At 59.2% G+C, this 16,029-nt stretch overlaps 1 protein-coding gene across 4 annotated transcripts; it reads left to right on the plus strand.

The window, feature by feature from the left end:
• Positions 1–911: 911 nt before the first annotated feature.
• Positions 912–15,587, plus strand: ETV7 (ETS variant transcription factor 7). Of its 4 annotated transcripts, XR_016234636.1 has the most exons (9): positions 912–1,278; positions 2,370–2,505; positions 7,554–7,718; positions 8,461–8,583; positions 11,029–11,103; positions 12,104–12,246; positions 12,380–12,577; positions 13,530–13,630; positions 13,729–13,755. XR_016234636.1 is itself a non-coding variant. In XM_070074149.2 (8 exons), the coding sequence occupies exons 1-8, from the start codon at positions 1,273–1,275 to the stop codon at positions 13,826–13,828; spliced, it is 849 nt and encodes a 282-aa protein (XP_069930250.2). In that variant the 5' UTR covers positions 922–1,272; the 3' UTR covers positions 13,829–15,587. The 4 variants fall into 4 exon arrangements, 3 of the variants coding, with proteins under 3 accessions (XP_069930250.2, XP_089190135.1, XP_089190134.1); XM_070074149.2 differs by lacking the exon at positions 12,380–12,577 and having other exon boundaries at positions 922–1,278; positions 13,729–15,587; XM_089334008.1 differs by lacking the exons at positions 11,029–11,103; positions 12,380–12,577 and having other exon boundaries at positions 928–1,278; positions 13,729–15,587.
• Positions 15,588–16,029: the final 442 nt, after the last annotated feature.

Raw genomic sequence — 16,029 nt, forward strand, 5'->3', positions numbered from 1 at the left:
TTGGGCCCTTTGTACCCACTTGGGAGACCTGCAAGAAGCTCCTGGCTCCTGATTTCAGCCTGGCCCAGCTCTGGCTGTTGAAGTCATTTAGGGAGTGAACCAGCAGATGGAAGATCTCTCTCTCTTTCTGTCTCTTTCTCTCTCTGTAAATTCTGCCTTTCAAATGAGTAAATAAATCTTTAAACAAATTTATTTTATTTATTTGAAAGGCAGAATCACAGAGAAAGAGGGAGAGAAAGGGTTCTTCCATCCTCTGGTTCACTCCCCAAATGGCTTCAAAAGCTGAGGCTGGTCCAGGCTGAGTTCAGGAGCCAAGAGCTTCATCCAGCTTCCTCAAATGGGTGCAGGGGCCCAAGGACTTGAGACATCTGCTGCTTTCCCAGGTGCATTGACAGGGAGCAAGATCAAAAGTGTAGCAGCTGGGACTCGAACTGGCACCCATATGGGATTCTGGCATTGCAGGCAGGGGCTTAACCCACTCCGCCATGGCCCAACGCCCAGATTCTCAATGGAGCCACTGTGCCATCCTGCCTCTTGGAGAGCTTGCCATGACCCACAGCCCCTTCTTAGAGACATCTGAGTTGCTTCTAATCACTTCCTATTATAAACCGCGATAAACAGCCACCTGCATCTGGGATAGTTGTTGAACAAATTTCTGGAGGCAGGACTGCCGGGCCAGGAGTAAGTGGTCTGTGGCTTTGCTTTGGACCCTGCCACGCTGCCCTCCGTGGGGTGCCCACTCCGCACTTCAGAGCCTCCTGATCCTCCGGTCTCGGCGCACACTGTGGATGCTGTCTGGGAAAGGTGTCAGACAGCTCCTCTGGTGGTCAGGGGCAGCGTCCCAACCGATCGGATCCCGCCGAGTCCCGCCTCAGTCCCCCCTGGGAGTCGTGGCCAGGCTGCCCGAGGCGCTGAGTGCCGCCGGCAGGAGACCGCGAGCCGGGCTCCCTGCCTCCCGCACCGGCCAGCGTGCAGCATCCCCGGGTTCTGCCCGCAAGGGGCCGCCCCTAGCCTGCCCCGAGGATGCCCGATCCGGCTCTTTCGATTTCGTTTCCCGGAAGGATAGCGATTACCCGAGCTCCGTGCGCGCCTGCTCGAGGGGGCACCCACGCACTCGCCCGGGCGCTTCTCGCCAGGAGTTTCCTGCTTCGCGAGCTTCCCATTTCTCCACGCCCAGTGAGGAGCTTCTGGAGAGGAGGCCGAGGGCCTCAGGGGCTCGGCAAGGGGAGCGCTGACGACAGAAAGCCGGGGACTCCCTAGCCTCCACCTGTAATGCAGGTAAGAGCCCCGCGACCGAACCGCACAGCGCGCACTCGGAGCCACCCGGCCCTGATCCTTTCTCCTCCACCTGTTTTTCGCTGACTTTCCTGCTGGCTGGGACCTCACCTTCCAACGCAGTCCAAGACCTCACCTTCCATGCACCCCCCCCCCCCCGCGGTCCCCGCATCCGCAGACGCTGGTCACACCCCCTCGGTGCTAAGTGCGGCTCCGAAGGCGCACGCACGGCCCCTGAAGGCCCCCCCACTGCTGTCCCTTTGCCTCCTTGTCACCGTACACCGACGACATGTGAAGTCCCCCCACAAGCCATATCCTCGCAGCCTGCAAATGCAGTGGGCAACGACACCCCGTCCCCTCCGGAGCGACCCCTATAAGATCTGCTGTTTCCCCTAGGAGCCTCAGAACTTCCCCAGACGGGGCCCCTGTCACCCCCTCCGAGAGCTTTCCCCTCTCTGCCCTCTCTCCAAACCCACATCCCTCGCTGGAGCCCAGGAGGAGTAGACAAGGCACCTCCTGCGAGTCCCAGGCAAGACCAGGCCTTGAGTAACCCCTCCCTTGGCCCCACCCCTCAGGTTCTCAGGCTTGGTTGCCTGGGAAACAGCACCAACCTGGGGAGGGGGGCTAGGGGCCCACCAGCAGTGATTGGGAACTACCCCAAAAGGGTTGAACCCTGCTCTGCAGCACTGTGATTTTTTGTTTGCTTTGCTGGCAGCAGATCCCAAAGTCTCTCCCTGCAGCCTGATTCCCGGACTCAGGAGCTGAGCACACAGCTCTGGGAGCTCCCACAGTGGGGAAATGCCGGGTTTTCTCCTTTGCACCTTGGGGCAACTTCCTGTTTCCACCAAATCCTGCCACGGGTTTCCTCCCCCAGCCTGGTGAGTCAGTCACTCTCAGGTGGCCACGGCTGACGGTGGGACTGTGCAGCCCCGTCCTCCACTGGCCGGACCCTGGGTTCAGACACTTCTCCAGCCCCTGGGGTCCCCCGAGCCGTTCTCCCTCTCTTCCCCTCTGAAATAATTCTTGCCACCGTAAGTGAGACCGAGCCTTCCCAGGATGCTCTCCTTTGATGCCCTCGCTTTCGCTCTCACTAGGAGCCCACAGCAGCTGGCTCTCCCCTCCGCCCGCCAGCAGCTCGACCACCCCCGGGAGCCCACGGCCGAGCCCCATGTGACGCTCAAGTGAACCTACCGGGCGGGGCGGGCATCTGCAAGCTGCCCGGGAGACTCCGTAAGTAGAGGGGTGCAGAAGAGCTCTTCTCACCTAAGGAGTTGCCTTCTGTCGTTTGCTACTCCTGTGCTGGGTTTCAGTTTTTCCTTGGTGAGGGATCAGAGAAGGCATACAGCAAACACGGAAGGGCGCCAGTGCTCCCTGGAGAGATGAGGGTTGGAGTTGAGTGAGTGACCGCATCTCTTCCAACTTAAAGACAGAGTCGGGGACATTGCCAGTGGGGAAGCTAAACCGTGAACACTTGTAACATACACGCGGAGTCTGCTTGGAAATACTTCTGTTTAATTTCAATTGTTACCAAATCGCATGTGCTTATTGTCAAAATCTGGGCAAGGACAGAGAAGCATAAGCAAGACATATAGAACAGCCAAATTCACCCAAAGATGACCGGGGGAGAGTCGGTGGTCAGAGCCTTCCTCCCCAAGGCTGTGCTCCCTCCCGAGCTCGCGCGTCACCATGGAGCTGGCCGCAGATGAATGCGCATGCTCAGATCACACAGGGACTCCATGGAGGCGAAGGCAAACCTTGGTCCTGCTGATGGTCTTCCAAGAGATTTTAACATGCGCTTTGTCAGTCGTGCAAATCAGCGGACAGGTGCCGGCTGCCTGCTGGCTGTGTTCTGTGGTCTAGGTGGGCTTTTTGGGCAGCTGCGGACTAGCCTGGTTATGGAGCATCCGGGCTGCTTCTGGCTCAGCCGGCCCAGGAGCTGGAACATGCCTTCGCGATTTCACACCTGTCTGATTTCCTGGCCACAGCCAGCTGTTGGAGCCGCTGAGAGGACAGAGCTGAGAGCGAAGTGGAACGTCGGGTATGACTTCACCCATCTTGAGAGGAGCAGGGGCTTCTTCCACATCTCCCATATGGGTTCAGGGGCCCAGGGACTTTGGGCCATCTTCCGCTGCTTTCTCAGGTGCGTTAGCAGGGAGCTGGATTGAAAGTGGAGCAGCTGAGACTTGAATTGGGTCTCCTATGGGATGCCGGCATCACAGGCCACAGCTTTACCTGCTGCATCACAACACCAGCCCCAAGGACAGAAATTTTTTTTAAAGATTTATTTATTTATTTGAAAGTTAGAGTTACACACAGAGAGAAGGAGAGGCAGAAAGAGAGAGGTCTTCCATCTGCTGGTTGACTCTCCAATTGGCTGCAACGGCCAGAGCTGCGCTGATCTGAAGCCAGGAGCCAGGAATTTCTTCCAGGTCTCCCATTGTGGTGCAGGGGCCCAAGGATTTGGGCCATTTTCTACTGCTTCCCAGGCCATAGCAGAGAGTTGGATCAGAAGTGGAGCAGCTGGGACTAGAACCTGTACCCATATGGGATGCTGGTGCTTCAGGAAGCGGCTTTACCCGCTATGCCACAGCATCAGCCCTGAGGGTGGAAATTTGAACACAACTTCTGAGCCGCACTTCCCCATAGTGAGGTTCAAACACAAGACCTACAACTCTCCTCCAAGCACTGGGAGGTCAAATTTCTGAAAGACCAACCTCCCCAAGCTAGGAAGCTCACTCAGCGTTTGTTGAACAAATGAGAGACCAGGGGCCTTCCTCAGGGACACCAAGACCTCCCAAGAATGTGGGAGGCCTGGGGAGGGGTTGCCAGTCTCCCCGCACACCCAGTGGTGGCATTCCTCCCCTCCAGGGCGTCCTCGTCCCTGGTAGCACAGCAGAGGCTGTGGCCCATTGCATCCTAGACTAGCGCTCCTATGACACTTCTCCTGCTCCTCTGCTGAGACTTCCCCGGAGCAGATCCTAGAACACCAGGGAGCAGTGGGGGGGGGGGGGGAGAAAAGAAAAAGCATAAATTGTTCTTGGGGCCGTCATCCCCGTGGGCGCATGGACCTCGTGCCCACTGCAGACCTCCGGGGAGCACATGGCACACACCCGAAGTTCTCCAGCTACACAGTAAGGAAGCTGGGGCCTTACCACCCCCTGCCCAGCGGTGATGGGGTGAGGGCTGGTTCTCTGAAAATGGACTCTCCAGCATGCCCACGCTCCCCTGTATTTATCAGCTCAGGGGAGCTCCTGCAGCCAGAAAAAATGTCCCCAGACAGAGCCCGGGGCTGGAGTGCAGGGGTGACAGCCACATCTTCTGTATCTGTCATCTTAGATTCCGTGACTCGTCTTTAATGAAACTTCTGGAAGTATTCAGACAGCCCAGTGCTGGCCCTCAGTTCTTGTCTAACACCAGGTGACCCATTTTCCCTGACAACAGCATCCCTGATAAGCAAACCATTGCCAGGCGACCCGGGAGGCGGGGCTGACTCAGCCCTTCGTGCCCCACCTTCTCTGTCCCAGATGTGCACCTCGGGACACCTCTCTGACACTTGTTCCCCACCCCCGACTTCTACCCCCTTAATCAGGGCAGATTTTTGCCTCTGCAGGAAGTGAATGCACCCAAGGGATGGTGCTTAGCTTTGGGAGTCGGTGCTCAGCGCAGCACACAGGCCATCTTCCATGGAGCTCCCTGGGGGTGTGTGTGCATTTGCTTGGTAAACAAAGACCATCAGCAGCAGAGCAGGGGGAAGTCCACTAGGAGGATGTGTGGGGAGAGGGATCCCTGGGGGCTCCGGCAGAGTGACCCTCATGCAGGATTGGGAAAGGGTAGAGGCTTCCCACTGTGCCCCCGCCCTGGTGCACATCCACGCAGGTCTACCCGTGGCTGGTGAGTGGGGCAGGAGGCAGGGATGCGGCTACAGTGCAGGCCCCAGGACCCCCTGTGTGACCACCCCCGCAGCCTCATTCAGTGACAGAGACTGGGCACAGGAGCCACCTGGGCTGCTCTGCCTTCCTGGGCCAGCTGGTTCCCAGGGCAAATCTCCTGGGAACCTGGCTCAGCAGGTCTGGGAGGGGCCCGAGACTGCATTTCTGGCAAGCTCACGGGAATGCCGCTGCTGGAGGTCTGAGGACCACCTTCTGCAATTGTCACAGCACTCATCAAGGCTCAGCGGGGAGAGGAAAGCAATGGAGTGGGTCCAGAGAAATAAAAAAAATAATAATAAAAACAAAATAAAGGGGATGGGCATTTAGCCTCATGGTTAAGACCCTCACGTCCCCCACTGGAGCTCCTGGCTCGGAGTCCTGGGTCTGGCTCCTGACTCCAGCTTCCTGCTGATGCACGCCCTGGGAGGCAGTAGTGATGCCTCAAGTATGTGGGTCCCTGCCCCCCGTGTGGGAGACCTGGATGTGTTCCTGGCCCCTGGCTTTGGCCCTGGCCTGGCCTCAGCTGTTGGGGGTATATGGAGAATGGACCAGCAGCTGACAGCCCAGTCTCCATTTGTCTCTCTCTGCCTCTCAAAACAGAAATCCTGCCTCAGTCATCTATTAACATCACACACACACACACACACACACACACACACACACACACACACACACACTCTTATTCTGGAGTTCCGTCTTTTCTCCCAGCGACACCTGTCCACCATAGTGTGTGACCACTAGATCGTAATCCCGAGGCTTTGTGGTAGGGAATGCTGTATAAGGCTAATTCTTGCTTCTACTCTTTTTATTTTCCCCTTAAAATTCATATTCCGGCTGGCTTCAGACATTTATTCTTCTTTCTTTTCACATAGAAGGGCAACTTCTCCGTCCTCCCAAACCGGCTGCATCTCTCACTTTCCCGCCGCTCTGCCCCTGCCCCTGCCTGCTGGGCAGTATCAACCCCGCCCCTGGCTGGTTCCCATGTGGGACCCTCCTCCTGCCGGCCTCTCCCCAGCCTCGTCCCCAGCACTGAGCCTGCCTGGCAGGTGGCCCGTGTGCATTAGCGCATCAGCTATTGCTGAGTGAGTGGAGCAGTGATGGGGCAGATACGCTTTTCCCGCTTTGAACATGGAACCCAATTTGATTTCTTGTGCTGTTTGGGCATGAGGCAGGCAGAGGTTGGTTTAGTCTTTGTCATTACAGAGGTGCAGCTTTGGACAGTTTCCTCTCTCTTCTGCCTCAGTCTGCTTAGCTGCAGAAACTGGACTGGATGAGCAGAGTCTGTTGGCCCCCGGGGGCACACATTAGCAGATCGGCTCTACCGGAAGAGGAGGAGTCAGGGCTCAAACCCCGGAGCTCTGATATGGGGCGCAGGTGTCCCAAGCAGTGTCTTAATCGCAGTGCCAAACACCATTCCCTAGCTATTTATTTTTTAGTGGAGGAAGGAGCCCATAAAGGCAAAAGCACAGAGGGCCCACAGAAGTCATAACACAGCCATGCTCACCCTCACCCAAACCAAGGAAGCCAATAATTGTGTCCGAGGGGCCGGTGTTGCGGTGCGGCAGGTTAAGCGCTGCTTGCCACGCCCACATCCCACGGGGAAGTGCTGGTTTGAGTCCCAGCTGCTCCACTCGTGATCCGCTAGCTCCCTGCTAATGCTTCTGCGAAAGCAAATGATGCCCACATACTTGGATCCCTGTCATCCCTGTGGGAGACCAGGACGGAGTTCCCGGCTCCTGGCTTCAGACCTGGCTCCAGGCTATTTTGAGGAGTGAACCAGAGGATGCAAGACCTCCCTCTCTCTCTCTCTCTCTGTCACTCTGCTATCAAATAAATACATAAAACTTTTTTTTTTTTAATTGGCATAGGAGCATAACAAGCCCAGGAGAGTGGCAAAACAGGAGAAATAAAATAGCCACTCGTCTGGGTATTGCCGGCAATGGTTCAAGTTGTGTTTAGTGAGCACCTGCTGTGCCCCAGCAGACCCATCCAGGGCCCAGCATGTAGTAAGTCCTCAGTAAACATTTGCCAAGTGAATGATTGGGAAGCAGGCAGGAGTACCAGCAATAAGTGGATACATATGCAATGATAAACACATGCAAATAAAAGTTTTATCAAATGTACAATGCAATTGCAAAGTAAGGTGCCGGGAGGGGCAAGTAACTCAGTAACAGGGGAGGTGACCACGGGGTTGCCGGGCAGGACCGGAGAGCGTCTGCGTGCATGCAGCCATCCCGATGGGCTTCTTTGGGGAGGTGGCCTACAAGCCAGAGGTTGAAGCGGCAGCGGCGAGGCCCGGCTCTGCCCAGGGGTCCGCCCCGGCTTCCCCAGCCCACGCTGCCCCTGCAGGCCTGCAGCCCGCCCTGTGGAGCCGGGAAGACGTCCTGCACTGGCTGCGCTGGGCGGAGCGGGAGTACGCGCTGCGGAGTCCCAGCGAGCTCGGCTTCCAGATGAACGGCCGCGCGCTCTGCTTCCTCACCAAGGACGATTTCCGGCTTCGCGCTCCCGGCTCAGGTCAGGCTTCCCTCTGGTCTCTGGGGGCCCTGCAGGCGCCCTGCTCCGGGCTCCCGCGCCGGCTGGCCCCGCCCTCAGCTGCCGGGCTCCCACCTGTCCCTGTTTACTCACCTCTTCGTGTTTAGGCTGAGTTGGCATGTTTAAAAAAACACACCCGTGTGTTCCACGGGGCCTGGCCTTTGGCCAAGGAAGCCAGATGAGCCCCAGCCCCCAGTGACCACCGCCGCTGGGGGGTCCCAGGACGCCTCTCTCAGCCAACTGCTCTCTTTCTTGTCCTCTCGCTGGGACCATGGCCAGGGCCCCGTTCCCGCCTTGCAAGAAGAGGCTGCCATTGCTTTGTGCCTTGGAAGGCAGGGACAGTCTTCATAAAGCCTGGAGAATCCCATGGGCGTTAGGAGAGTTGCCTCTGCTCCTAGGGATGTGAGGTACGGTTGTGCAGTGTGTGCACTGCCCACGGGTTCTCAGCCAACAGAGTGGGCCTGGGAAGCAGCCTGACCTTGTGAAGGACAGGCCCGGGGGGCAGCTGCATCCCCAGCGGGGAGAGAGGTTTTTTTTAGAAGTTGGTTCACCAGGGGGCTCTGCCCATTGCCAGGCCGGGACTTCCGCCAGCAGCCGTGGGAGCCTGCCCCCCCCCCCCCCCCCCCCCCCCCCCCGGTGAGCACAAAGCTTGCCTCCAGGTGTTCCCGCCCTCACCCTGGGAGGCAGTGACCGCAGCCTGCCGTCCTGCCCCCTCCCACCCCAGGCGACGTCCTGTATGAGCTGCTCCAGTGCATCAAGACCCAGCGGCGAGCCCTGGCGCGCGGGCCCTGGTTTGGAGGGGCGTGGAGGCAGCTGTCCGCGCGGCCCTCCCCACGGCCCCTGGCAGGTGAGGACGCTCCTCGGGGAGCCCTGAGCCCCCTCCCCTAAATCTGCCTCATCTGGAGGGCCCTCTCCCCCTCCCCCTGGCCCCTCTCCTGTCCAGCCTGCCGCCTGTCCCTACTTCCTGTCCTCCCGCTGGCCCCATGGGACGCGGCTGCAGGGACCCCAGGGTCCTTGGGCTGCACCCCTGAGCCCTTCCTTGCTTTGCCTGCGGGCCCCCTGCCTCACTGGACTTCCACCCACCCTCACCACTCCTTTGCTGTCCCCTTTTGCACATCACTGGGGGCAGAGCACAGGCCCGGGGCCTCTTCTCTCCTCTCCTCGCCACACTTCGTGCTGGACGGGTGGGATGCGTTCCTGGGCCCATGATTCCCACTCGGGCCTCGGTGGCTCTGGATCCCAGCCTTACGCGCCCCACGCTGCCTGCCCCACGCCTGCACTGGGCTGCCCAGCAGGCGCTTCGACCCCAGGAGCCCCTGCCGTCTTCCCCAGCCCAGCCCCACCCCTGCTGTGCTCACACCCAGACGCTGGAGGTCAGCAAATCCTGCCGCCCCCTGCTGCATGCAGCCCCTTCCCACCATCCACAGCTGCTTGGCCAGCCCTCTGGGAGACCCGCCGTCTTGCTGGTCTCCTTGCTGCAGCTCTTGGCGTCCTGTGACCTGTTCTCACAGAGAGGCCAGAGCCAGGTGGTGTCATTCTCCCTCAAATCTTCCTGGGCTCCCTTTGCACCGCATCAAATGCCCGCCTCCTCTGGCGCCCCCTGCCGTCATGTCGCTGGAACTGCAGGCCTCCTTCCTCAGCAGAGGAGCCAGACCCACCCTGCCACAGGACCTTTGCATGAGCCACTTTGTCCTCTATCTCCTCAAGTCTCTGGCTAGCTTGTCAGTGAGGCCTTCCCTGACCAGCTTCTCTGAAACTGCCCTCTGGCTCCCATATGCTTTATGGTGTTTAATTCCCATATTGTATATTGCCTCTATTTTCTTTATCTTTTAAATTTTTTAAATGTTTCCTTTTCACCCACTTGAAAGGCATGGTGACAAAGAAAGATACACACACATACAGAAAGAGAGAGAGAGAGAGAGAGAGATCTTCTATCCACTGGTTCACTCCCCAAATGCCCATGACAGCCAGGGCTGGGTCAGACTAAAGCCAGGAGCCAGGAGCTCCATCAGAGTCTCCCACGTCGGTGGCAGGGACTCAGGCACCTGGGCTGTCATCTGCTGCCTTTCCAGGATACTTTGGTAGGAAGGTGGATTAGACGCAGAGCAGCCAATGGCCTGGGAAAACAGTGGAAGATGGCCCAAGTCCTGGGCCCCTCCACTCGCGTGGGAGACACAGGGGAAGCTCCTGGCTCCCAGCTTCAGATCAGCGCAGCTCCAGCCATTGCAGCCATCTGGGGAGTGAACCAGCAGATGGAAGCCCCCCCCCCCCCCGCCTCTCCTTCTCTCTCTGTGTAACTCTGACTTTCAAATACATACATAAATAAATAAATAAATCTTAAAAAAAAAAAAAAGCAGAAGCTGAGCAGCCAGGACTGGAGCCGGGACTTGACCTGGCTCTGTGATGTGGGCTGCGGGCACCCAAAGCAGCAGCCTAGCCTGCTGTGCCACAATGCCCGCCCTCCTTTTATATGAATCATCTTTTCTCCACCCCCCCCAGACCCCCACCTGCTAGAGTATAAGCTCCATGAGGGCAGGGGCTTTTTTTTTTTTTTTTTTGGTCGGGGGCATGGGATGGGGTGGTTTCAGAGATGTACTGCCAAAATCCTTAGACCAGTGCCTGGATTCCCCATAAATATTCCCAGTGGAGTGGGCACTGGGCAGAGGACAGCTGGCTTCTAGACCTGGCACTGTAGTTAAGCGAGAGAGGGAGAGACAGAGAGAAAGGTCTTCCATCTGCTGGTTCACTGGGCCAATCCAAAGCCAGGAGCCAGGAGCTTCTTCTGGGTCTCCCACGTGAGTGCAGGGGCCCAAGCACTTGGACCATCTTCTGCTGCTTCCCCAGGTCACAGCAGTGGAGCAGCTGGGACCCAGGATGCCCACTCACAGGGGATGCTGACGTCACAGAGGGTGGTGGCGTCACAGAGGGTGGCTTCACCCACTGTGCCACAGCACCTGCCTCCCCCCACCCCCCACCCGCTTAGCCTTGTAGGACATTTAACAGACAGGGAGCTGGTCTGAGAGCAGGCTTCATTCCCACCAGCCCGCCAGGCCCTGCCCCACTGCTCTCTGCAGCCCCCCCCCCCGACCTTCTAGCAGGAAGCGTGTTGCACCCCCAGGCTCAGATCTGCTCACAGAGGGAACCACGCCCCCCCGGACAGCCCCCTACAGGGGCCTCCTGCAGCAGCCACCACACCCCGGGCTTGCTGGCTCCCTCAGCCATCTGGACGCCCTCTGCCTGGCTAAGTGGCCCCTGGGCTGGGAGAAGACCCTCAACGTGTTTCGCTGTGCAGGGCTGGGCTCCAGGACCTCCAGGCTCTGCCCCCTCCCCAGGGTGCCACGGGCCCCCAGGGACGGCAGGACAGCTGGTGAGTGGGAGCTGCTCCAGGGCAGGAGGGGATGGGCAGAGGGGCCAGGGTGATAAGGACCAGGGCTGTGTCGACCTGGGGTCTGTGCAGGCTCCCAGGTGGCTGTCTGGGTTGCCAAGCCCAGCCCGTCTCTAGGGCAGGCACAATTCTGCAGCCACAGGCAGGCGTTTGGTTGGCATGGGGTAGCCTCCCTTTTAAAACTTTGTTCACAAATTGTCAAGTGCTTCCTAGTGCCGGGCAACGTTCCAGCCCATTTCCTTAATTCCATAGCAGAGTTTGAGGTTGGCCCTGTTGTTAGCCCCATTTCACAGATAGGGAAACTGAGGCACGGAGGAGTTCAGGGCCTTCTCCAAGATCCAGTGACTTCTGTTTGCATTCGTTGTTGAATGACTAATAGGCCACCAGATGGGCAGAGAAGCTGGCTGGGTGCGGGGAGCTGTTTTGCAGCCTTGGAAGGACCTCGGGGCGCAGCTTGGCTTTGGGCTAGGGAATTATTGAAGTCACTAAAAACCCAAGTATTGGATTGTTTTAAAGGTTATTTATTTATCTACTTGAAAGGCAGAGTGACAGAGAGAAGGAGAGAGAAAGAGAGGAAAATCTTCCATCTCTTGGTTCACTCCCCAAATGGCCACAACAGCTGGGGCTGGTCCAGGCTCAAGCTAAGAGCCAGGAGCTTCTTCCGGGTCTCCCACGTGGGTGCAGGGGCCCCACAGTTAGCAGCGCAGGAGGGAGGGTGCGTGTTGGGACCCACAGAAGCCCGGGGCACTGGGGGATCTGGAGGCAGGGGCGCAGCCCCACCGTGGACCCCCGACGGAGCGTGCAGGTTGGGCGAGAATGCCAGCTCCGCTTGCCACTGGGAGCTGCGGGCTCCAGCCCCCCGCTGGAGTGGGGAGGACGGCAGGGGTCCTGCTCCCACCATGACCCTCATCCTCACGCTTGCGCTCCCACGCCTTGACCTCGAGTCCGCCTGCCCCCACCTCACCCCTGTTCTGCGTTGCAGACTGCCGGCTGCTGTGGGATTTCGTGTACCAGCTGCTCCTCGATCCCCGGTACGAGCCCTACATCAGGTGGGAGGACAAGGACGCCAAGATCTTTCGCGTTGTGGATCCCAACGGGCTCGCCGGACTCTGGGGGAAGCACAAGGTGAAGTCCAGCCGGCCGGCAGGGGGCGTAGCATACCCAGGCGCGGGCGGCCCCGGGGGCCAGCGTGGACCCCCAGCACCGGGGGACGGCCCTCCACGGATGGGGCCTTCACCCTTGGCTTGGGGACCGGCAGGGGCCTCTGGTGGATGGCCAGCACTGCTGAAGCTCCGGCGCCGTCGTCCGTTGCTTCTTCCCGGCCTTGGCCAGCTCGGCGGCTTTCACAGTCTGTGTGCAGCGCTCCGTGTCTTGGCCCGCGGGAGCGCCGGGTGTCTGGGCTGGGAAGGCCGAATTCCCATCGAGGGGGATGCCGGGACCCACGGGGCGGCGGCAGGTGATCTTGGGTGGTTGGCCCCGCATTCTTATCTTTTTTTTTTTTTAATTTCTATTTATTTATTTGAAAGTCAGAGTTACACAGAGGGGCAGAGGCAGAGAGAGAGCGCGCGCGCGAGAAGTCTTCCATCCACTGGTTCACTCTCCAAATGGCCACAGCGACTGGAGCTGCGCCAATCTGAAGCCAGGAGCCTGGAGCTTTTTCCAGGTCTCCCACGAGGGTGCAGGGGCTCAAGATGACTTGGGCCATCTTCTACTGCTTTCCCAGGCCATAGCAGAGAGCTGGATCAGAAATGGAGCAGCCGGTACTTGAACCGGCACCCATATGGGATGCCAGCGCTGCGGGCAGCTGCTTTACCATTAGGCCACAGCGCTGGCTCCTATCATTTTTTTTTTAACTTAGGAATTTTATAAAAGGTTTGTTGGGGCCAGCACCTCTCTGCCTCTTCTCGCTCTGTGTAACTCTTTCAAATAGAGAAATCTTTTTTTTTTTTTTTTTTTTTTGACAGGCAGAGTTAGAGAGAAAGAGAAAGGTCTTCCTTCTATTGGTTCACTCCCCCAAATGGCCGCTGCAGCCGGCGCACTTCCTCCTGGTCTCCTATGCGGGTGCAGGGCCCAAGCACTTGGGCCATCCTCCACTGCCTTCCCGGGCCACAGCAGAGAGCTGGACTGGAAGAGGAGCAACCGGGACAAAATCCGGCGCCCCAACCGAGACTAGAACCCTGGGTACCGGCGCAGTAGGCAGAGGATTAGCCTAGTTAGCCACGGCGCTGGCCTCAAATAGATAAATCTTTAAAAAAAATAAATAAAAGGTTTGTTGATTCAAAAGGCAGAGCAGCAGAGAGGGAGACACACACACACACACACACGCACACACACACACACACAGACACACATGCCCGGTACGGCTGGGCCTGGGCCAGGGGCCTGACACGGGCCGCTTCACCTTCCAGAACCGAGTGAATATGACCTACGAGAAGCTGTCCCGAGCCCTGCGCCACTATTATAAGCTCAACATCATCAGGAAGGAACCCGGTCAGAAACTCGTGTTCAGGTGAGGAGCAGGGCTGGGGCTGGGCGGGCCAGAAGCCCCCTGCAGCTGGGCGGGGGGGGGGGGGAGCTGATAATTTGCCCCTGGGGCCTGAATTCTAGGTTTCTAAAGACTCCAGGGAAGGCGGCCCGGGCCAAGGGCATCTGCCAGGAGCAGGATGGAACGGCACGCGAGGACGAGATGCCGGAAGTCTCTCCATGAGGGCTGGCTGGGTGCAGGCACCTGGGGCTGGGCAGGGGGCACGGAGCGTCCCCTAGAGGCTGCGCCGCTCTCCCAGGGTGGCTTCTATACTTGGAAGATGGCATCTGACGTCACGGGGTTGGGGGGCTTCAGGGCTGCCCGTTGCTCGGAGCCTCCGGCCCACACCCAGGACATGGCGGGAGGGATGGAGCTAAGTGGAGGACGAGGCTGGACCGTCCTCCTGGCCCGGCTGGCGACCTGTCTGCACTCTGCCGGGCATCAAGGCCCAGCCCTGCGTGTTACACAGGAAGGGGATGGCAGTGCCTCATTGAGACTCATCGTTCCCCATCCACAAAAGGGGCGCGCTTATAAACCCCCGTCAGAGGCGCTGAGGCACGCCTGGGAGGGAGGCTCAGGACCACGCCAGCCTCCAGCACAGTAATGACCGCGGCGAGGTGCTCGCCGGGGGCCCAGCCTGGGCGACAGGCCTTGCCTCTGGTTTACCTTGTTTAATTCACGCCCCCTGCCTCCCGCCCCCCAGAGGTTAGAGATGAAGAGACCAGGCAGAGGCTTGCCCAGCCGGAGCCCCGTTTCCTCCAGGGCCCCTGGATGCACTTGGGCCCGACTTCTCTGCTCTGAGCTCCTTAGCAGTCCGGTTTGCCTGGCCCCCGCCCTCCTCCGCAGTTTTCAGCTCATTGGTGCCTTGGGGATGAGGACCACCCCTCCCCTCATGCTCCTGGCATCCCTCGCCCTCCTGTGTGCTGTGTGACCTTGGACAGGCTGCTGCACCTCTCTGGAGTCCACGGTCTCTAACCTCGAAAGTGAGGCTGCCACTCCAGGAGGCTGGGACCAGGCCGCGTTTGTGACGTGCTTGGGACCTGGCTGCTGGCTGGGAGGGACCTTCAGCCGCTCCACAGCAGGGACACGGCTCCTCCCCAGTCCCAGTGATGGACAGCCCCCGCCCCCCCAGCCCCCGTCCCTGCCAGCCCGGAGGAAGGGATGCAGTGTGGGGGCAATGGGGGAGGGGTGCTCTTACTGCCCTGTGAGCGTGTGTGGGCCCCCGGGGACTCCCAGCCTTTGGGTCTCGGGGCTGGGGAGGCTCAGGCCAGGGGAGCTCCAGGCTGTTCTGTCTGGCGCCTGCTGGAAAAGGCTGCACCCTCCCAGCCCGTTGGCCAGGCTCCAGGGTGGCCCCCTGACCCCCCACCACGCCTAGCCCCCCCCAGCCACGGAGCTGGAAAGGGAGGCGCTGCTACTCTCCCCACCCCCGCCGAGCCCCAGCCCTGGCCAGGCGCGCAGCTGCCGCTGAAGCCCCATTTCTCACAGTCTCGGCACTGTGCCCAGATCACTTGCACCGGGTACATTTGCTGGCCAGTGTGTTGATGGCTGTCAGTGGCCGGGAACCGTGTGCCGCACCTGCACTGGCACCACAGGGTCAGGGGCCCCAGATTCTGGAACTTTCCCCTTGCCCTCCCCATGGGGGGCGGGGCTCCACCCTTTTCTCCATTTGCCCAGGGGCGTGGGCCCTGGTCTGGGGATGGATCTCGAAGACTGAACACCTGCTGTGGACCTGGCACCAAGCTTCAAGCAGACGTCCATTGTTTTCCACTGGGTGGGGGAGGGTGGGGCGGGAAAGCTCCCGGTGTGAGAATGGGGGGGGGGGATTCCCACAGCAGGTGTCGGAACCAGGAGACAGATGGCCAGGGCTGGAAAAGTCGCCGCCAGTCCCAGCCTCTTCTGCTGTTGACACCTGACTTCAGTGTCGGCAGCAAATAAAGAGCTTTGGAGAAAAGTGAGCGTGTTGGGAAGTCCATTAGCGAGACGGATGGCGCAGCCCCTGTCCCTTGCTGGGAACCCTGGGCGCCGCTCCCTTGTCCCGGCTGCCCTGTCTCATGTCTTCCCTTTGCTCCAGCACTGGCTTCAGTCCCCGTCTTGGGCAGGAGCCTGGTTCACACTTTATTTTAGTTAGATGATACTTTTTAAAAAAGATTTATTTTATTTATCTGAAAGGCAGAGAGAGAGAGAGAGAGAGAGAGAGAGAGAGACAGAGCTGCTCCATCTGCTGGTTCACTCCCCAAATGACTGCAACAGCCAGAGCTGGGCCAGGCCAAAGTCAGGAGCCAGGAGCTTCTTCCAGGTCTCCTACATGGGTGCAGGAGCCCAAGCACTTGGGCCATCTTCCACTGCTTTCCGCGGTATTTTAGCAGGGAGCTGGATCGGAAGTG

Source organism: Oryctolagus cuniculus, chromosome 5 (genome assembly GCF_051225735.1).
Source record: "Oryctolagus cuniculus isolate XC-2025 breed Fujian yellow rabbit chromosome 5, ASM5122573v1, whole genome shotgun sequence".
NCBI classification, from domain to species: Eukaryota; Metazoa; Chordata; class Mammalia; order Lagomorpha; family Leporidae; genus Oryctolagus; species Oryctolagus cuniculus.

Coding starts and splice junctions, on each gene's coding strand:
- ETV7 (XM_070074149.2), top strand. Junction 8,584..11,028: donor CTCCCCACGGCCCCTGGCAG/GTGAGGACGCTC, acceptor TTCGCTGTGCAG/GGCTGGGCTCCAGGACCTCC. Junction 11,104..12,103: donor CAGGGACGGCAGGACAGCTG/GTGAGTGGGAGC, acceptor TCTGCGTTGCAG/ACTGCCGGCTGCTGTGGGAT.